The sequence below is a fragment of the Amblyraja radiata genome, chromosome 1 (assembly GCF_010909765.2).
Source record: "Amblyraja radiata isolate CabotCenter1 chromosome 1, sAmbRad1.1.pri, whole genome shotgun sequence".
NCBI classification, from domain to species: domain Eukaryota; kingdom Metazoa; phylum Chordata; class Chondrichthyes; order Rajiformes; family Rajidae; genus Amblyraja; species Amblyraja radiata.
Genome location: NC_045956.1, coordinates 153,220,383 through 153,242,585, shown reverse-complemented (window position 1 = coordinate 153,242,585; position 22,203 = coordinate 153,220,383). Strand labels below are relative to the sequence as shown.

General features: G+C 43.3%; 1 protein-coding gene across 1 annotated transcript in view; it reads right to left on the bottom strand.

Moving 5' to 3' along the window:
• nars1 (asparaginyl-tRNA synthetase 1) overlaps nt 1–17,557 on the bottom strand; it is a 34,208-nt gene extending 16,651 nt beyond the window's left edge. Inside the window, exons 1-6 of the mRNA XM_033033031.1 lie at nt 17,416–17,557; nt 12,576–12,658; nt 12,419–12,484; nt 10,595–10,687; nt 6,424–6,513; nt 2,441–2,519 (exon numbers count right to left, since the gene is read on the bottom strand). Of these exons, the coding sequence (XP_032888922.1) occupies nt 2,441–2,519; nt 6,424–6,513; nt 10,595–10,687; nt 12,419–12,484; nt 12,576–12,658; nt 17,416–17,461 (457 nt within the window). The 5' untranslated portion in view covers nt 17,462–17,557. The remainder of the gene's footprint in view (nt 1–2,440; nt 2,520–6,423; nt 6,514–10,594; nt 10,688–12,418; nt 12,485–12,575; nt 12,659–17,415) is intronic.
• Between the last annotated feature and the right edge of the window lie 4,646 nt (nt 17,558–22,203).

Below are 22,203 nucleotides of genomic sequence, written 5' to 3'. Positions count from 1 at the left end.
GTAAAGCGCCTTGAGTATTAGAAAGGCGCTATATAAATCCCATCCATTATTATTATTATTGACTCAGATATTGCAAAAAGAAAACAGAAAGCAGAAGATATGGGGGGGGGGGGGGGGAGATGTCATTGAAACTTATCGACTAGTGAAAGGCCTGCATAGTGATTGTGGAGAGGATGTTTCCACTAGTGGAAGAGTCTAGGACCAGAGGTCATAGCCTCCGAATAAAGGGAGGTACTTTTAGAAAGATCAGGAGGAATTTAGTCAGAGGGTGGTGAATCTGTAGAAATCATTGCCACAGATGGCAATAGACAGACAGTAAAGAATGCAAACTCAATCCCAGCATTTATTTCAAGGAGGCTTGTATACAAAAACAGGGATGTAACGTTGAGGCTCTAAAAGACGCAAGTAAGGCCGCCTTTGGAATATTGTGAGCAATTTTGGGCACCATATCTGAGGAAGGATGTGCTAGCTCTGGAGATGAGCGTCTGTCAGCACTGGGCCTGTACCTCTTAGCCACAGATGGCTGCAGGGGCCAAGTATGTGGATAATTTTACAGCATAGATTCTTGATTGGTTCAGAGGTTATGAGGAGAAAGCAGGAGAATGGTGTTCGGAGAGATAGATCAGCCGTGATTGAATGGTGGAGTAGACTTGATGAGCCGAATGGCATAATTCTACTCCTATTCCTTATGACTGTAGAAGTCAAGTCAACGGATATTTTTAAGGCGGAGATTGACAGATTCTTGATTAGTTAGGGTGTCAGAGGTTATGGGGCAATGGGGTTGAGAGGGAGAGACAGATCAGCCATGACTGAACGATGGAGTCGACTTGATGGGCTGAATGCCCTAATTCTGCTCCTAGAACTTATGAAGTGCTAACATTATTAATGACAATTGATCCCAGACTAGACTAAAACACTATAGTCTAAAATGGCCAAGAATAAAGACTAAAATAAAAATCAACATATAAAATTCTAAGAAAGCAGCATATAATATCCAAGTTTCATGATAATGTTACAATAATAGTCACACAACATAAAACTAGCCCATGCCAACCAAGCCGCCCCATGTAAGCTGGTCCTATTTGCTCATGTTTGGCCCACATCCCTCTAGACCATTGTTATCAATGTTGATTTAACTTTTATAATATGCAACTTTATGCTCTTTCATTGATACCTACTAACTGCAGAATTCAAATGAATTATTGAAAAGGAATCCCAATGTATATGGATATTTAGATCAACACGATAGTAAAAAATGATATTGGCTCAGAGTTCTGCAGGGGTCGGTCTCGGAGTTTCGCTGGGATCGGTGCTGGGACCTCTACTCTTCACGTTGTACATCAATGATTTGGATGAGGGAATTGAAGGTTTGAATGATACGAAAATAGGTGGAGGGGCAAGTAATGTAGAGAAAGCAGGGACTCTGCAGAAGTATTTGGACAGGTTGGGAGAGTGGGCAGAGAAGTGTCAGATGAAATATTGTGTAGCAAAGTGTAGAATCATGCATTTTGGTAGTAGGAATAAAGGTTTAGACTATTTTCTAAATGGGGAGAGAATCCAGAAGGATAAGCGCAAAAGGATATGGGAGTGCTGGTGCAGGATTCCCCAAAAAGTTAATTTGCCAGACGAATCGGTAGTAAAGAAGGCAAATGCAATGCTAGCATTTATTTCAAGGCTAGAATACAAAAACAGGGATGTAATTGAGGCTTTAAAAGGCACTGGTCAGGCCGCATTTGGAGTATTGTGAGCAATTTTGGGCACCATATCTGAGGAATGATGCGCTGGCTCTGGAGAGGGTTCAGGGGAGGTTTACAAGAATGATCCAAGGAATGAGTGTAACATATGAGCATTTGACAGCACTGGGCCTGTACTCGCTGGAGTTTAAAAGGATGAGGGGGGGGGGGGGGGGACCACATTGAAACCTATGGTATAGTGAAAGGCTTGGATAGCCTTTCCGATGTGGAGAGGATGTTTCCACTGGTGGGAGAGTCTAGGACCAGAGCTCATAACCTCAGAATTAAAGGACGTTTGTACAGGAAGGAGATGAAGAGGAATTTATTTAGTCAGGGTGGCGAATCTGTGAAATTCTTTGCCACAGAAGGCTGTGGAGGCCGTCAATGGATATTTTTAAGGCAGAGATAGATAGATTCTTGATTAGTATGGGTGTCAAGGGTTATGGGAGAAGGCAGGAGAATAGGTTTAGGAGGAAGAGATATCAGCCATGATTGAATGTTGGAGTAGACTTGATGGGACTAGTGGCCTGATTTTGCTCCTATTACTTATGAGCTTATAAGATCGAGATGTAGAATCGAGCTAATTAAACCCAATGTCTCTTGACCCGAGACTCCGATAGCTGCCAGGGAGGTACCGGTTTTATTTGTCGCTCAATATCACTTCCCTGTGATTCATTTATAAATTATTTAAAAGACAGAAAACTCACCTTGTTTACGTAACCTGTGCACCCAGCCAAAGACTTTCACTCGCTTTCCTCGACTTGCTTTTGTGTCTCTGATTTTTATCTATGAAGAAAAGAAACCCAATATTGACCCTAATATGTAAACTTAACGAAAACTGCAAATATAGGGAGCTTACTTACACACTGTTTTGAGAAAATCAAATCAAGAAATCGGATGTGGAACAAAAATCATTATTTGACAAAAAAATTACCAATGAATTTACTGTATAATGGGCCAGATTTTTTTTAATTAATGCTGTCCAGGGAATCACAGAATTGAATTGTTACAATTTCCTTTTATTCATAAGTACTTTTGTTTCCTTTTATTTTTGATGTCTTCAACAATTGTAATAGAATTTTCTGTTTTCTGTATATCCATTGCTGCTTATTAACACAAATCTACAGCAGAAAATAAAACTGATCACGTCCTATCTTGGTGCCAAACTAGCCTTTTATCTGCCTGCAAACCCCACATTACCACCAACTGAATAGAAATAGGTTTTGGGGTAGTTAAATACTTTCCTATCTCTTTCAGGGAACAACTATTTTGTGAAGAGGACCTGTAGGAGCTACCAAGTGGTATAAACTGTGGACCATATCTGGAAAATTGAGTAGATTGTGGGAAAATGTGAAATTCTCCATTTTGGTAGGAAAATTAAAGAAAAAACATCCTATCATCCAAAGGGTGACAGACTGCACAGCAATTAGAACAGCAGACAGCATGTTATTGATTATTAACATTTATTAATTTATCATTATTAGTTCTATATGGCAATGGTGAGATATTTGGTGGAGGATGTTAATGCTTTGGAAGTAGTTAAGAAAAACTTGATTGATGTTTGGAAAGGCCAGTTTGCCACGATCAAAGGTTGCATAGGCGACGATAGCTTTGCGATGGATGAAACGTAGAGGCGACATGATTGAAATATTAGATTAACGCTCCACATTTCCAGATGCTGCTTCATCCACCGGGTTCCTTCAGCAGTTTGAGTTTTGATCCAGGTTTTAGCACCTAAAGCAACTGCACATCTTATCCTATGATGTTAGTCATCAGAACGATACTGCATAAAAACAGGATTTTTGACCCAACTCATCCATGCTGACCAAGACCCGATTGTTAAGGGCTTGGACATGCTCGAGGCAGGAAACATGTTCCCGATGTTGAGGGAGTCCAGAACCAGGGACCACAGTTTAAGAATAAGGAGTAGGCCATTTACAACACAGACGAGGAAACACTTTTTGTCACAGAGAGTGGCGAGTCTGTGAAATTCTCTGCCTCGGCGGTGGAGGCAGGTTCTCTGGATGCTTTCAAGAGAGAGCTAGATTGGGCTCTTAAAAATAGCTGAGTCAGGGGATATGGGGTGAAGGAACGGGGTACTGATTGGGGATGATCAGCCATGATCACATTGAATGGCGGTGCTGGCTCGAAGGGCCGAATGGCCTACTCCTACACCTATTGTCTAATGTCTAAAAGATAAATATTTCATTAAATAAATGACTTCATACAGCCAAAAAAATCTTTATAAAAAATGTTACCTGAAACGTCTCTTTGCCTAGCACTATGTGCAAACAGCACAGAAAAATCGATGACATAAGTAAAATTACCTAAACTCTAGTTTGACTTCCTCTTTGCCTGACACTTTATTTTTTGTAAATTTACTCAAAATGGCTTCCCTTTCTTGCCAGTTGAGCTGCTAACATGTTCCTTTCTCTTGGCTTCTGCAGCCATCTTCTGCTTCAGTAAGGGAAGCTGGTCGATGATTGGCCGCAATGCCCGTCGGAGACTGCGTCTGGTTGGCTGCCGAGTGATCGATGCTTTATGTGATTGGATGCAACGCCCTTGGAGACAGCGGCTGATTGAACGGCAGGAGACCGATTTGTCGATTGGACGGGAATTTTAAGAGAAGCTGGTCAGTGATGGGATGAAACACTGTTGGAGACAGCGGCTGATTAAAGAAATATAGGCCGAAGCGGAATTTAAGGGAAGCTGGTCGGTGAAGGGACGCAGCCCCCTTAGAGATAGCGGACGATTGGCCGCCAAGTGACTGGTACGGAGCGCATAATGTGATTGGACGTGACGCCCATGACGACAGCGGCTGATTGGACAGCAAAAAATAAATAAATCTGAATTCAAATTTAAATTGGAAGAATATCATGCCTGCACATAGCAACACAGTTAGAGATAAAGCCCAAGGGCCACAATGAGACACATTGGAAGACCTGGACTACACACTGGCTAATGGAACGACTGTTCAGTAGTCCGATCTGGTACATACTTTCAAGCTTTTGTATCTTCTGCATGACAGGAGAGGTGAGAAGTGGAAATGACATAGGTGAAACAAGGTCCTTCTGAATGTTGGCTTCAGAAAGTGCAGATGGAATCAATGATTGGGAAGCTGATCTATGCAATGGACTGGGTTACATCTACAACTCTCTAATTTCTTACAGTCTTAGGTAGAGCTGTGACCAAACAAACCTGTGATGCATCCAAAAAGGAGGCTTTCTACTATGCATCTTTCTATGGTGGTGAACTGGGTTCCAATTAAGCAGGTGTTTTGTCATGTTTGGTGTTAAGCTTTTGAGAGTTATTGGAGTTGTGCTCATGCAGGCAAGTGGACCTTATTCCACTATGAGAATGACAGGTACTTGGAAAGTATTGCTGGAGGGGGGTGGAAGCAGAATCACTTACAGCATTTAAGAGTCTAGCCAAACACTTAAATTGCCTACACATAGACGGTTACACAGGATAAGAGTAACAAGGACGGGGGATCAGCATGGATGTGGTGAGCCAAATGGCCTAGTTCCACGTTGTAAGTACTACGACTCTAAACATAATTTATCCAACTTGTGCCTTAGATGGTATGGCCTTGGGGTGTTAATGGGTGAATCGGTCACTGCAAGTTACCCAGCTTCTGACCTACTCTCGTGGCTAAGGTAATTATAAGGTTGATCTAGTTGAGTTTTTGGTCAATGGTGCCCCTCCAGATAATAACAGTGGGGACTTTGCAACAACAATGGCATTGAAGAAGACTATTAGCAAATTGTGTCATTACTATTGGTGTTTAGGGATTATGTCATCTTTTTGACATTTAAAGTTGCAGAGCCATCAGCTGTTATCTTTTTTTCTGACCTTCTGACAGGATGGTTATTGGTGAAACAATTGAAAATTGTTGGTTTTAGAAAATGGCTTCAAAAACCCCAATATTAATGTCCTGGGGCCGAAATGATTACCGTTTAATAACCACAACCATCTTCCTGTGTGCAAGTTGTGACTCCACTTTTACTGGGATTAGTGCTTTTTTGACAAGACAGCATTCTGGCACCACTTAAAAAGTTCGCTAGATTGATGTATAGTGGCCAATAGAGTCACATGAATGGTTATATGCAACCTGCAACTTTTTATTAAATACAAATCATTGATGACAATACCAAAATGCCACACTTGGTCAAATATTGTCACGTTTGAACCAAAGCTATGACAAGGTCTGAAGTTAAAAACTCAAACTGGCCATGGACAAGTAGGTTATTGTAAGTACGACTTGAAAATGCTGTGAACACTATCAGCATTGGCTTCCAACAATTTGTTGGTGAGATTGGATTAACTGGGTAGAAATTATCTGATTTGGATAAATCCAGTGAAAATTCAGTGCTCATAGCCATCTCCTGATATTATATGGAGAAAATAAAATTGGCTGAAAATGGGCTTCTATGTGATTGGATGTGAAGGAAATGTTCAGTCAGAAGCTGAGAAAGATAATCTATTTATCATATTTGGAGTGAAGCTTTTTCTTTAGAAATCCCATGCTATGTTGAACCTCATTGATGACAGGCATGTTCTTGCTGCTATCTTGCCTGATTAGCTGTTTAAAAGGCCATCATCATTCATAACTGGATATGGAGGGATGCAGAATTGCAATAAAATATAAATACATCATGCAATTACTGAACATCAATAGATTACCAATTACCTGACATGGCTCTGCAAGACTAGGGTCCAGTGTAATAACTATCTTTTTGGCCTCTTCCAGATTCATCTCCCGACGCAATGCATCTTCTTGCTGTTAGAAAGGAAGTTTTCAAGTGTTTGTATCACAATACTGTAAAATGCAGTTCTTCCTCTTGCCACCATAAATAATCTACAATTGTTGAAATAACTCCAAATGCCACCATCTAAGCCTTTGCATATTACGTGGCACATGCAGTACAGAAAAGGGGCACATGACTAATTATGTAGATACTTTGGCACAAATTTCACTCAATGCCATCAGACCCAAATTATTAACACAATTAATTGCATATGCTGAAAATCTGAAAAGAAAATCCTTGAACTACTCGGAAGCATGATTGGGTGGGGCAGTGAGCCACAAGAGCATGAAAGCACATACAATTTCAGGCAAAGAATGCTTCATCAGAACCAATGAAAAGGTCAACTACCTTTACTATTAACTCCATTTCTCTTTCCACTGATGGTGAGTGACCTGATGAGTGTTTCCAGCATTGTCAGTTCTTCTTTTCTCCCCCACCCCAAACCCACGCACACACCATTCTAACTGATCATTAATTATTTGATAATTCTCAGAGTACTTAAGGAAGTAGCCCCAGAAATAGTGAATGTATTAGTGATAATCTTTCAAAACTCTTTAGATTCTGGAGTAGTTCCTGAGGATTGGAGGGTAGCTAATGTAACCCCACTTTTTAAAAAGAGAGGGAAAGAGAAAACGGGGAATTACAGACCAGTTAGTCTAACATCGGTAGTGGGGAAACTGCTAGAGTCAGTTATTAAAGATGGGATAGCAGCATATTTGGAAAGTGGTGAATTCATTGGACAAAGTCAGCATGGATTTATGAAAGGTAAATCATGTCTGACGAATCTTATAGAATTTTTCGAGGATGTAACTAGTAGAGTGGATAAGGGAGAACCAGTGGATGTTATATCTGGACTTTCAGGAGGCTTTCGACAAGGTCCCACATAAGAGATTAGTATACAAACTTAAAGCACACAGTATTGGGGGTTCAGTATTGATGTGGATAGAGAACTGGCTAGCAGACAGGAAGCAAAGAGTAGTAGTAAACAGGTCCTTTTCAGAATGGCAGGCAGTGACTAGTGGGGTACCGCAAGGCTCAGTGCTGGGACCCCAGCTATTTACAATATATATTAATGATTTGGACGAGGGAATTGAATGCAACATCTCCAAGTTTGCGGATGACACGAAGCTGGGGGGCAGTGTTAGCTGTGAGGAGGATGCTAGGAGGCTGCAAGGTGACTTGGATAGGCTGGGTGAGTGGGCAAATGCATGGCAGATGCAGTATAATGTGGATAAATGTGAGGTTATCCACTTTGGTGGCAAAAACAGGAAAGTAGACTATTATCTGAATGGTGGCCGATTAGGAAACGGAGAGATGCAACGAGACCTGGATGTCATGGCACACCAGTCATTGAAAGTAGGCATGCAGGTGCAGCAGGCAGTGAATAAAGCGAATGGTATGTTAGCATTCATAGCAAAAGGATTTGAGTATAGGAGCAGGGAGGTTCTACTGCAGTTGTACAGGGTCTTGGTGAGACCACACCTGGAGTATTGCGTACAGTTTTGGTCTCCTAATCTGAGGAAAGACATTCTTGCCATAGAGGGAGTACAGAGAAGGTTCACCAGACTGATTCCTGGGATGTCAGGACTTTCATATGAAGAAAGACTGGATAGACTCGGCTTGTACTCGCTAGAATTTTGAAGATTGAGGGGGGATCTTATAGAAACTTACAAAATTCTTAAGGGGGTGGACAGGCTAGATGCAGGAAGATTGTTCCCGATGTTGGGGAAGTCCAGAACAAGGGGTCAAAGTATTAAGGATAAGGGGGAAATCTTTTAGGACCGAGATGAGAAAAACATTTTTCACACAGAGAGTGGTGAATTTCTGGAACTCTCTGCCACAGAAGGTAGTTGAGGCCAGTTCATTAGCTATATTTAAGAGGGAGTTAGATGTGGCCCTTGTGGCTAAAGGTATCAGGGGGTATGGAGAGAAGGCAGGTACAGGATACTGAGTTGGATGATCAGCCATGATCAGGCTCGAATGGCCTACTCCTGCACCTATTTTCTATGTTTCTCCTTTTGGATCTCTTATTTCTGGCTCTTAGCGTTTGGATACTCCTGGAAGTGGAAACGTCTTCCCAACCTCAAGCCCATTGCATTTGTTCCTTTCTTTTTCTCAAAATGGTATGGCAGCAATCTATCACAATAATTTAGTGCCTCAGTTCCGATACCCTTCTTAATCTATTATTTTACTCGCTCCTCACCGATGCTATGAAACCTAACATTGTGTTTTGTATTCTTAAAGTCTGATTAGACTCCTTTCAAGTTAAATTACATGGCAAGTTGTAATTGAAAACTTGCGTTTTATATTGTACCACTCACTGTTATTCATTCAAAATCTGCTGCACAACAGAGCAAAAATCATAAATTAAAAAATCTACATCAAACACAGCTGCTATTCATTGCACATGTAAAAGGAAATCCTAGACAAAAGCTTTGTAGTTCATCTTCACATGGTATAAAATTGCAAAACCAGGAAGTTTTAATTCTAAATTATCAAGTGCAATATAAAATTGAAATCAACTCCAAATCTCAACAGATTTATGTAGGTTTTGTTACGCGAAAGAATTCAGCTTAAATTTCCCAAGAGTTTGTTAAATTCCAATTTAATGTGCAGACCAGCCTCAAAAGCACCAGACATTCAATTTCCCCATACGACTCATGCAATGTACCTATTTGGATATCAAATTATTCCAAATTGTTCCATTTAAACTCAGACAGCCAGTAATTAAGGAAGCAATAGTTTTTTTTCCAATAGAATGCATTTGATTAAACCTATCCTAATAAGAAATATTTATTCTAAATTAAAACCATTGAACCTCAGATTTGTGGTGGCATTCACACCTTGTCTGAAAGAGCACCCGAGCAACTTAAGGGCCTGTCCCGCTTAGGCAATTTCTCAGCGGACTTCCAGCGACTGTCAAGCTCGCGACACTCGCCTGAAAAACCGGGAACTGGAACGGTGAGTGTCAAGAGTGGAACACACACACACAAACACATCGCAAAGGCCAGGGCCTGGGAAAGCGGGGGAGCGCTGTCTGAAATTCACACCGCGATGAACAGGAAGCTCAGTGTACGGTAATTCCTTTAAAAGAGTGGGGGGTGGGGGCGGGGAGAAGTGCGGAGGAAGGAGGAGTGGAGACACTTTTAAGAATCCAGACTACTTTTAATAAGCCAGAGATACACAGCTGTGAAGTTTGACAGGCATTTAACATTACCGGTCGGTTTTCCTTGGTTCTGACGTTTTTACGTGCTTACTTTTTTTTCTCCAATGAGCCAATGAAAATGCCCGGTCAGCAAAGGAGACTACCTCGACTACCTACAACTATATGGCGACCCCACTACCACTGCACCTACGACTACAGGATTATCGATTTTCTCCATGGCGACAAATTTTAGTAGAAAAAATGTTGGCGACCATACCGAGGCCGCGACTAGTTCCCAGAATGCAGGAACTCCTTGCAACCATGAAGGAGACTCACCAGCGAACATGTGGCAACCATGAGGCGAGCACAGTCTCCTACACTCCCCTAAAAAGTCGCCTAAGTGGGACAGGCCCTTTAAGCTCACAACTAGCCAGAAAAATAATTTCAATAATGGATGCAAACTAGATTGTTGAGTTGTTGCCTGTTGGGCATTAAATCAGAATTGCCCCTCTGGTCAGATATAAAAGAACAGGTGGCACAAATTCAAGACCAAACGAGTTCTCTTAATCATGGCTCTTACCATTATACATTAATTGTCATGACATTTATTTAATTTGCATAGATAATATGATGTGCAAATTGGTGCTGTTTTTCTGAGATTGGGGAGGGGGGGAAGAGAAAAGAAAAGGTGTTTTGCACTGATGCCTGCCAAAATATTGCAAATTTTCACATTTAATTGAGTCGGTACAAAATGCAGTTAACATTGCTTTACCTCAATCACCATATTATAAAAATTATCTGGAAATAGCCTAATAGGCTAGATACAAAAGCAAGCACTAAAACCAATTTAAATCATCCAATGCAGGAAAGGTCAAAGAAAGTGCACATAACAGTTACATTTTGTTTACCTCTTTTGTACATTTTTCTGCAGTCTTTATTTGATCACGGTGCCAAAGCTTTTTAATACTTTTCATTTGTGATTTTGATATAATTTCCCAGCGCTGAAAGACAAAATTGTTAAATGGAGTCATCATAGCTACACCATTGCATCACCATTAACAAAATCTCAGTACTCACTTCTATCACTTTATTTTCCCCTTCTCTCACCTTGCACTTTCACGGTAAATAGTGACCCAAAATAAATAGAATATCTTCCTGTGGAAATAACTGAGCAGTGACTGTGTAGCTAAGTACTATTTCAATTCAATTTACAAGGTTGTGGATAACACCACCGTAGTAGGTGGATATCAAATAATGATGAGATGGACTACAGGAAGGATACCTGGTATCAAGCAACAACCTTGCTCTCAAATGTGAGCAAGCCAAAAGAGATGGTGATCAACTTCAGGAAGCAAAGCTGTACACATAGCCCAGTATACATTGACGGCGCCAAAGTAGAGATGGTTGAAATCTGCGAGTTTCTAGGAGTAAATATCACTGGCAACATATCCTGGGCTAGACATGTAGAAACAGCCATGAAGGTACACCAACACCTCTACTTCCTTCGAAGACCGAGGAAATTCGGCATGTTCCTGTGTGTGTGTGTGTGTGTGTGTGTGTGTGGATGGTTAGTGTGTGTGTGACGCAGCAGGCCGCCCCGCAATCGCACGTTGAGGGGACGGGACCCAACGGGTCCTACTTGGTCTAGTAATATGATAAAATTCAACCTGCAGTTTGAGGGGAAAGATGAAATCAGATGTGTCGGTATTATTGGATGCTGCTGAGTTACTCCAGCATCTGTCTATCTTTGGTTTAAACCAGCATCTGCAGTTCCTTCATACATGTGTCAGTATTATTGTTGAGTGAAGGTAACTACAGAGGCATGAGGGAGGTGGCTAAAGTTGATTGGAAAGGGGCCCTAGCAGGAATGATGATGGAGCAGCAATGACAGGAGTTAGCGGGAATAATTTGGATGACGCAGGAACTTTACGTGGACGTTGTTTACCTGGATTTTCATAAAGCCTTTGAAATTGTGCCACAAGTAAGGTTGCTAAAAAAGATGAGCCCATGACATCAGAGGGAAGATACAAGCGTGGATAGATGGTTAGCGGAATTGCAGAAGGCAAAGAATGGGAATAAAGCGGGCTTTTCTGATTGGTTGTCAGTGACTAGTGGTGTTCCGCAGAGATTGGTGCTGGAGCTGCAACTCTTCACGACGTACATCAATGATTTCGATGAGGGAATTGAAGGTTTTGTGGCCAGGTTTGCTGATGACACGAAGATAGTTGGAGGGGTACGTAGTGTAAAGAAAGTATGGACACAGCAGAAGGATTTGGACAGGTTGGAATAATAGGCAAGGAAGTGGCAGATGGAATACAGCATAGCAAAGTGTGCACTCATGCATTTTGGTAGTAGGAATAAAGGCACAGACTTTTGGGGAGACGATTCAGAAATCGGAAGTGCAAAGGGACAGTGTTTTTGCCTTGGTGTTATACTATTTTTGTCTTGGTTGCCTTCAAAACCTTTCTGGCTTGATTATGAATACATTATATTCTAATTTACACTAACAACTATCCAAATGAGTTTACATTTCCTATTGATCAGTTCAAACCTCCATTCCCATCTCCAAACAAGACCACAAACCAGATGTCAAGCATATTGCTCAGTTTCAGAATAAGATACCACCATTTTATGCAGCCATATTACCCATTCAAACAAATCATGTTGCTTTATAACAAGGAGATGCTAGTGTATATTTTGCACGACTTTGTTACAAAAAAACTTGCATTTACCTCATTTTCTTTTTGGGAATCAACATAAATAGTTGGAAATGGTTCCTTCTTTACTGTTTGTAAGGCCTATAAAAAATGTGCAGAAACAATAAATTATTGAGATGCATTTTCATGGAAACAGTAATTATTTTCAGCACATCACTGATTGAAATCTTACCCTGAGGGCTGTTTTAAATGGTTTTTCTTTTGTTCCTGTTCCAATTTCATCATCTCCTTTACGATCAGAGGAATATAATTCACCTGTGAAATGTCAAAATCAAAGTCTTATTTTTTAAAGTTTTTTTCAGTGTACATAGAACCAAAATGTACAGCACACAAATAGGCTGGAGAAAACAAACTAAGAGACATACTCTCCTTCTAGCTAATGTTTTCTCATCCAGGGAAAATAGTAGTGAACGTTATCTGTATCCTCTCAGAAGTTGCCTCATCCATCCTGAAATGGGGCGAACAGAACTGCACACAATACTCGTGACCAAAGTTTTATACAGCTACAGCACGACTTTCTGACTTTTATATTCAACACCCCAACTAATCAAGACAAGCATGTTGTTGATCTGCTTTTAACACCCTCTCACCTGTGTTGCCACTTTCAGGGAGCTGTGAACTTGCACCCCAAATGTTCTATACTATATAAAGCTTCTAAACACTCTCCCGTTTACAGTATAATCTTCTTTTACATGTCATCTCACAATGGTCCAGAGAGAACACCGTCAGCTAGTTCCTGCCCACATTTCCATTGTCCACATTATGGATTCTTGAACCAACCTGTAGATGGTTTATGCATGCAACCTATAATGTAGCTACCTCAATACCACTAACCACACCTTAGTTATCTCAGTATAATTGTGATATCTTCCCCTTGCTCCTCCCCTGGTTCCAGTACGCCTGAAGACTAGATGCAGTCAGTACTGGGACGTGCCTTACATGTGCCTTTATTAAATACTCAGTAAAGTTACAAGTGTGCCAGACTTGACTTCTTTACACAACCCTACAACATCATTCCTACCTCAACATTACAATGGACTTGCTTATATGTTTCATGTGGTGGTTGAGTCAATGTGGCTGTGATGCAGCTGCAAGCAAGATTTTCATTATTCCTGTACTTCACCATAATTTTATGACAAACTTGACAATATCCCACTGAATTATTTGACAACTTTCCTCACCATCCACAACTCTACCAATTTTTGTATTGTCTATACATTTACTCATCAAACCACCTACATTTCATCTCCTCCAGTCAATATAACAATCTTTCACCAATACCTTCTGTCATCTATGGCCATTCAAGTCTTGATGGATCTCATGTGTCTTAATCTTCTGGATCAGTTTAACATCAATAAATGATTCAATGAATATTGAGAGGGTTGCTCTCAAAAGTCTTATGAAAATCAACGTAGTCAATGTCTGCTGCATTACCCTTATGCCCCTGTCCCACTTAGGAAACCTGAACGGAAACCACTGGTGACCTTGCTCGTGACCCAAGGTTTCCATGAGGTTGCCGGAGGTTTTGGTCACTCGCCTGGAAAGCCTCGACCTGGATCAACCAAAGCTTGAGCTGCATCTACCAACCAAAGATCCTATAGGATCTTTGCTACCTACCTACCGCGCACACACACACACACACACACACAAACACATTGCGAAGGTGGGGGCCATGGAGAGCGGAAGAGCGATGAAAAGGAAGACGAAGGGGTGGAGACAGTTATAAGAAGTTTAATAAATTTAACGGGCATTTTACCTACCGGCGGGTCTTCTAAGTCCTGAAAACTCCAATGAGCCAATCAAAATGGCCAGTCAGTTAAGGAGATTGCCTTCGACTGCCTGAAAGTAAATAGCGACCCCACTCCACTGGCTTCGACCAAGCGGCAACCTATTTTTAGTCAAGACCGGTTTTGATTTTGTTGAAACAATCGAAGCAACCTAAATGAAGCCTCGATCACACAGAAACCACTTTCGACCATTATGGAGAGTGACCAAAACCCCTGGCGACCTCATGGAAACCTTGGGTCAAGGGCAAGGTCACCAGAGGTTTCCTAAGTGGGACAGGGGCTTTAATCATCTTAGTTACCTCCTTAAAAATCCTAATCCAGCAATCTTAAAACATGACCTCTCCCACCACCGCAAATAAGTCTCTGCTTTTCCAGATATGGGTAGGTCCTATCCCTAAGTATCTTTTGCCATAATTACCCGGAATACTCTACTTTTCTGCCAAAGCTTGTGAACAATGCTTTTCTGTCATGTATTGGTGAAAGATTGTTATATTGACTGGAGGTCTGGCCAGTGGCATTCCAAGGAGGAGTGGGGGGGGAAGGTCATGTTTTAAGATTGAGGAGATAACTAAAATGATTAAGGGTAATGCAACAGACATTGACTATGTGGATTTTCTGCCGACTTTTGAGAGCAACCCTCTCAATATTCATTGAATCATTCATTTATAATTTAAACAAATTCTTTACTGCTTATGGCCCAAAATCAAAGTTAGTAGAACAAAAAAAAACTGCTGGAGGAATTCAGCAGGTCAGGCAGCATTCAGTCTTGCATTGTGTGTTTAAAGATGGGTCCTGACCAGAAAAATCTGTCTATTTCCCTTCATAGTTGCTGGTTGACTCAATGCGTTCCTCCCGCACTTTGATTTTTGCCGAAGATTCCAGCATCTATGGTCCCTATCATCAACATTCTGATTCCGCTTCCAGCATCCTTATGATTATGCTTTTATGAATGATTTCTTCAACATTAGTGTCCTTCAAAGCAAGTGACTTAAAAACTGGAACCCTACCAAATTATTTTATGAGATATATTAAATAGCATAACTGTTTGATAATCAAGCAACCTTGAACCGTTTCATCACACTTGATTAGTTATGCTGATAACTAAATAATTTCATTTAATACTACCCAGTGCCCTCCATAGTGTTTGGGACAAAGACCCATCATTTATTTATTCACCTCTGTACTCCACAATTTGAGATTTGTAATAGAAACAATCACAAATTGTTAAAGTGCACGTTGTCAGATTTTAATAAAGGCTATTTTAATATATTTTGGTTTCACCATGCAGAAATTACAGCAGTGTTTATACATAGTCCACCCATTTCAGGGCGCCATAATGTTTGGGACACATGGCTTCACAGTATGTAATCCCATTTTCCTGCCTTGTCCCCATAATTTATCTCTGCCTTAAAAATATCCACCGACGGCCTCCACAGCCCTCTATGGCAATTAGTTCCACAGATTAACTACCCTCTGACTAAAGAAGTTCCTTCTCACCTCCTTTCTTCAAGAGCACTCTTTAATTCTGAGGCTGACCTCTAGTCCTAAACTGCCCCACCAGTGGAAACATCCTTTCCACATTGACTCTATGCCTTTTATTATTCTGTAAGTTTCAATGAGGTCCCCCCGCAGCAGAACACCTTCGCTCAGCCCGCGTGAACCAACCTGATATCCCGGTTGCTGGACACTTTAATTCTCCTTCCCATTCCTACACGGACCCTTCTGTCCTCAGTCTCCTCCATTGTCAGAGTGAGGCTAAAAGCAAATTGTAGGAACAGCATCTCATATTTTGCTTGAGCAGCTTACAGCCCAGCGGTATGAATATTGATTTCTCTCACTTCAGGTAGACCCGGCATTCCATCTCTCTCTATCCCTCCCCAACCCAAGTCGCACTAGCTTCGCAGTTTCACTCTACAAACAGCTTACAATGGCCTGTTTCCTTTATCATCATTACTTTTTTAAATCTTTCATTCATTGTTCTTTATCTCTCCACATCTCCGTCTATATCTCTTGTTTCCCTTATCCTTAACCAGTCTGAAGAAGGGTCTCAACCTGAAATGTCACTCCAGAGATGCTGCCTGTCTCACTGAGTTACTCCAGCTTTTTGTGTGTATCTTCGGTTTAAACCAGCACCTGTAGTTCCCTCTTACACATTAGAAATCTCATTGCAGATAAGCAGAAATGTTAAGGATGATGTGCTAGATGAGGATCTGATCGGATGAATTGCAACAACCATAAGTTCAAGGAGCAGAATTAACCCATTCTGCCTTTCAAGTCTACTCCGCCAATCAATCATTGCTGATCTTTCTTTCTCTCTCAACCCCATTATCTAGCCTTCTCCCCATAACCCCTGACACACTAACTAATCAACCACAGGACCTCTGGCTCTGTTCTGTCCAGGAGGGATGGGGAGAATAACAGAAGTCTGGGCAATACAGGCACGAACACGAGTCAGAAAGCACGGAAACAGGCTCTTTATCCCAACTTGCTCATGCCGACCAAGAGGCCCCATCTACACTAGTCGCACCATGTCTGGTGTTTGGACCAAATAGAAACATAGAAAAATAGGTGCAGGAGTGGGCTATTCGGTCGTTCGAGGTAGCTGCCATTCAATATGATCATGGCTGATCATTTAAAATGAGGGTATGGAGAGAAGGCAGGTACAGGATACTGAGTTGGATGATCAGCCATGATCATATTGAATGGCGGTGCAGGCTCGAAGGGCCGAATGGCCAACTCCTGCACCTAATTTCTATGTTTCTATACTGCATCTGCCATGCATCTGCCCACTCACCCAAAACGGTCTGAAGGGTCTTGACACGAAATTCCTGCCTGTCCCGCTGAATTACTCCAGCATTTTGTGTCTAAATGCAATGGGAGTTAGCCGGTGCCCGGCGGCCAACACGAACTAGATCAACCCGCTTGGTCGCGCCGTCATTTTACCGGGGCGGGGGGCAAGAGGAAGGGAAACCAGCGCGGAAGGTGACCGGCAGCGGATCGCCCACCCAGGCGGGGCCGGGGCCGGGGTAGGAGCCGTGGCCGCCTGTGAAAGGCGACAGTCCCGCCCCCCCCCCGTCACCACCACCACCCCCATAGAGGAGTAGACGAGCCAAACTCGCTGGCCGGCGATCCAGCTGCTCCCCGCTGATCTCCGGCCCCGCCCCGCCCCGCCCGGTGTCCCGGCTCAGCAGCACCGTGTGGCTGGCGCAGGGTAACCGGCCTCACCTAATGACAGCTTCGCCGTCTCCTGACACACGTCTCCGGCAGACATTGTCCGTGCTCGCGGCTCAGCGGCTTCAGCAGTTGAAGTGACGGCGACGGCGGCGGCCGCTGATAAATGAGGAGGCGCGAGGAGGAGGAGACCGTTGGGGGGGGGGGCGGGGCTTGTGGGCCGGAACGTCATTGACCACCACCCAGAGCCGCTCTCTGATTGGACGAGCGGCGGCGTGACGGACAAGAGCAGCCCGCGCCTGCGCACAAGGGAGCTAGTCGCTGCCGGTTGCATCAGTCGGAGGGAGGGGTTGGAATACTCACTAGACGCACCGCACCCCCCTTGCTACCAGCCAACGTCACACAATGCACCGAATACTCACTAGACGCACCGCACCCCCCTTGCTACCAGCCAACATCACACAATGCACCATTTGGTGTTGGTTGAAATTAAAAGAAACCACCGCAGGTTTAATGCCGGGAAACAGCAATGTGAAAGAGAAATGAAACTGAAATAGATTTCAGAGATAGTGTCAACAGTGTTTTATTATTATATTCATTTTCACTTGCACAAGGAAGCTTTTAGTTGCTGTAGTTCATGGGCTCATTAAATGCATCAACACAACGAATAAATACGCCATTTATTAGTCATGATTGTAAACCAACCCTGATTGTACAAATCGAAATACACAGTGTAACCGTAGAAGTGCAAAGTCCATCATAGTTTGGTGCCAAGGTAGGGTTATGGTTGATGGTGCAGAGTGATGCAAGAGCCTAATGCTTGCTGCAGAGAAGCTGTTCCTGAACCTGATGCTCGTGGTTCTCAAGCTCTGTCTGATACCTTCCTGGTGGGGGCAATGAGATGAGAGAATGGCCAGGATAGTGTGGCCTATGATTGAGATTAGCTGCCCTCTTGAGGGTGTGCTTCTGTACCCTTGATGGACAGGACACCATCCACCACCATCTGCATGCTCTTCTTCAGTCTTGAGCATTCAAAGTACTAAACCAGGCTGTGATGCAATCAGTCAGTATCTTTGGTCATTATGCTCTCCATCATACACCTACGGAAGTTCAACAGAGTAGCGACACGTGACATCTCCTCAAACTTCAGAGAAAGTAGAGTAGGATTTCTGAGCCCAAGACAGATCATGGCTCGAGTGGCCGAATAGCCTACTCCTGCACCTATTGTGTATTGCTTATCATCAGAGATATGCAATTCATAAATTCTTCAAATCTACATAGCCTGGGAGAATGTGCAACCCCACACAGACAGAACCTGAAGTCAGGACTGAAACCGGGTCTCTGGAGCCATGAAGCAAACTTCACCACTGTGCCAACCGAATTGCACTAATTATTGCACTAATGGAATGTGACCTGATAACTCAGAAACACTGTCTCAGGAGATGAAGGGAAGCACACCTTTTACCACCTTAACCGCATGTATTGCAGCTTTGTATTTCCAATCCCAGATTCCTCTGTACTTTATGCTCCAATAAGCGAGTTCGGTATTCTGACTGCGCATGCCCGGGTCATAGGTCACTGGCTATAAAACAGTCTTGGCAATGGTGGTGCTGCATTGTGTGCCGGCTTGCATTTCGTCCGTGGTCAGGTTCAACTCTCCGTCACTGCGGGTGCTGTTGAGTTACTGTTGGTCCGTCCCCTCCAGGTGTCCCGTCCCTGTCTGGAGGTGTCCGGGGTGGCTCAGGGCTGGTGGGGTGGCCCCGGACTTGCAGCCGCTGGACTCTGCCTGTGGCCAGCAGCCCACCACCTCCACCCCACTCCCCTCAGCCTGACACTGAGATCCTGCTGAAGATGGGCAGCCCCTGGGTTGCGGGTACTGTTGGTGATTGTGGTGCTGGCGGCAGCAGCAACCTCCTCCCCACTCCCAAGCCCAGAGTCTGGGCCAGCTCCAACTCCAGGATGCGGCTGAAGGTCGCCTGCAGAGCGGCGCAGTCTAGCGCCGGGCCGGAGGAGGCTGAGGCCAGGCTGACGTTCTGGTGAGGCCGGGGCCCTCGCTCCTCCTTGGGGTTGTGTATGAAGTGGCAGCGGGTACCGTTGGGGCAGAAGCCGGTGGTGTGCAAGGTACGGCTTGTACTTTGCACACCACCGGCTTCTGCCCCGACGGTACCCGCTGCCACTTCATCCACAACCCCGAGGAGGAGCCGCTATCCCAGGTACGACTTGTACTTGAGGCCGTGGGCGAATTGGCACTTGTAGTTGGAGCGGGATTGGGCTGAAGTTGGGCTGGCTGTGGGTTCTGTGGGTTTGTGGCCGCTGGTGCTGTTGGTTGGCCCGGTGGGAGAGGCGGAGGTGAGGCGGAGGTGAGCTGGGCCGCGCTGGGCCTCGGGACCGGTGTCACGTCCGGATGGGGATGGGACACTCGAATGGGGGGGGGGGGGGAACGACCGGGGACGCTCCAGTGGTCCAGTGGTGGTTCGGCAGCACTTGCGGCCTACCCTCCCGCCCCCCCCCCCCCCCCCACACCCGCAACTTTGGAGTAGTGTATTCCAAGAATTGAGTATCCAGATCTGCCCTATTTTGGTCCATCTTTTTCTTCATAACTGAAATAATCCCAATGACATATTTTGCAGCCCACTAAACTGACACGTAATGGAATGCCTCATATGTTGAATCACTCTCTTTGGGTAGAAGCATTCCATTAGATTTCAGTATTTAAGTAATCCAGTCCAATTGGAATGTATCAAAGGTGACTGATGGGTGGAAACTACATAGGGTTTACCACAATCTCTCCCTTTTTGCCTCTTTTCTCACGTGGGATTGTAGCTGAAACATACTCGCCGATAATCACCCATTGCTCCGTTGCAGTTTAATATTTGGTTGTACTTTATCCTGACACACATTCCATCACATACCACTAATCGTAAACTTCCTCCATTTTAGAAAATCTAATCCAGTAATGGAAACAGTAAAGGGAAAAAGAAAAAAAGAAAAATTTAACCCAAACCTGAAGTTCCCCATCACTCAAATCTTCTCCAACTGTTGATCGATTTGATTCACCCTCGTTCCCCAAACCGCCGTGGCAATTGGCTCCTTAATTTTTCCAAAAACATACAGGTCAAGAAATTCATGTCCCTTGTCCTTCAATATTACCCTCATCAATATTGGCCAATTAAAAGCACCCTAAAAAACAATGTACAGTTTTTGCACATTTCCATAATTTCTTAAGTCTTTATGTCTCACACACACATCAGGTTTTTTTGGAATACTCAGTCTCCAAACTGTGTCTGACGCCCAAGGCCCATTCTGTCAACAACCTAACACCCACTTTTTTGTTTAAACTTTGTAGTCTTGTATTCAAGAATGAGGATTCCAGATCTGCTCTCTTTTGGTCCATATTTTTCCCCATAACTGTGAAATGATCCCTTATGACACATTTTGCAACACACAAAACCTACATACCACACTTCCTGAAACTGATATAATCTTTTCATATTTACGAAGGGGAAATCATGCTTGACTAATCTTCTGGAATTTTTTGAGAATGTAACTAGGAAAATGGACAATGGAGAGCCAGCGGATGTAGTGTACCTGGACTTTCAGAAAGCCTTTGATAAGGTCCCAGATAAGAGATTAGTGGGCAAAATTAGAGCACATGGTATTGGGGGTAGTGTACTGACATGGATAGAAAATTGGTTGGCAGACAGGAAACAAAGAATAGGATCCCTTTCAGAATGGCAGGCAGTGACTAGTGGGGTACCGCAAGGCTTGGTGCTGGGACCGCAGCTATTTACAATATACATTGATGATTTAGATGAGGGGATTAGGGGTAATTAGCAAATTTGCAGATGACACAAAGCTGGGTGTCAGTGTGAACTGTGAGGAGGATGCTATGGGGATGCAGAGTGACTTGGACAAGGTGAGTGGGCAGATGCATGGCAGATGCAGTTTAATGTGGACACATGTGAGGTTATCCACTTTGGTGGCAAAAAAAGGAAGGCAGATTACTATCTGAATGGTGTCATGTTAGGAAAAGGGGAAGTACAACGAGATGTGAGTGTCCTAGTTCATCAGTCACTGAAGGTCAGCAGGCAGTGAAGAAAGCTAATGGCTCTTCGCTCCATAGATGTTGCGGCACCCACTGAGTTTCTCCAGCATTTTGTGTACCTAAAGCTAATGGCATGTTGGCCTTCATAACAAGAAGAGTTGAATATAGAGCAAAGAGATCCTTGTGCATTTGTACAAGGCTCTAGTGAGACCACACCTGGAGTATTGTGTGCAGTTTTGGTCTCCAAATCTGAAGAAGGACATTCTTGCTATTGAGGGAGTGGCAGGACAGTCATATGTTGAAAGAATGAAGCAACTGGGCTTGTATACACTGGAATTTAGAAGGATGAGGGGATTTTATTGAAACATAAGATCATTAAGGGATTGGACACTAGAGGCAGGAAACATGTTCCCAATGTTGGGGCATCCCAGAACCAGGGGCCACAGTTTAGGAATAAGGGCTAGGAGATGAGGAAAAACGTTTTCACCCAGAGAGTTCTGAATCTCTGGATGCTTCCAATTCCAATTCTCTGGATGCTTTCAAGAGAGAGTTAGATAGAGCTCTTAAAGATAGCAGAGTCAAGGGATATGGGGAGAAGGCAGGAACGGGGTACTGATTGTGAATGATCAGCCATGATCACAATGAATGGCCTACTCCTGCATCTATTGTCTTTTCATTAAGTCTGCTTCTACACAATACTTGCTTCTATCCTATCACCGTTTTCTTTATTTATTTACTGCTGTATGCCAATGCTTCTCTCTATTAATTTAGTTTAAAGTTGTCCATGAATCACAGCT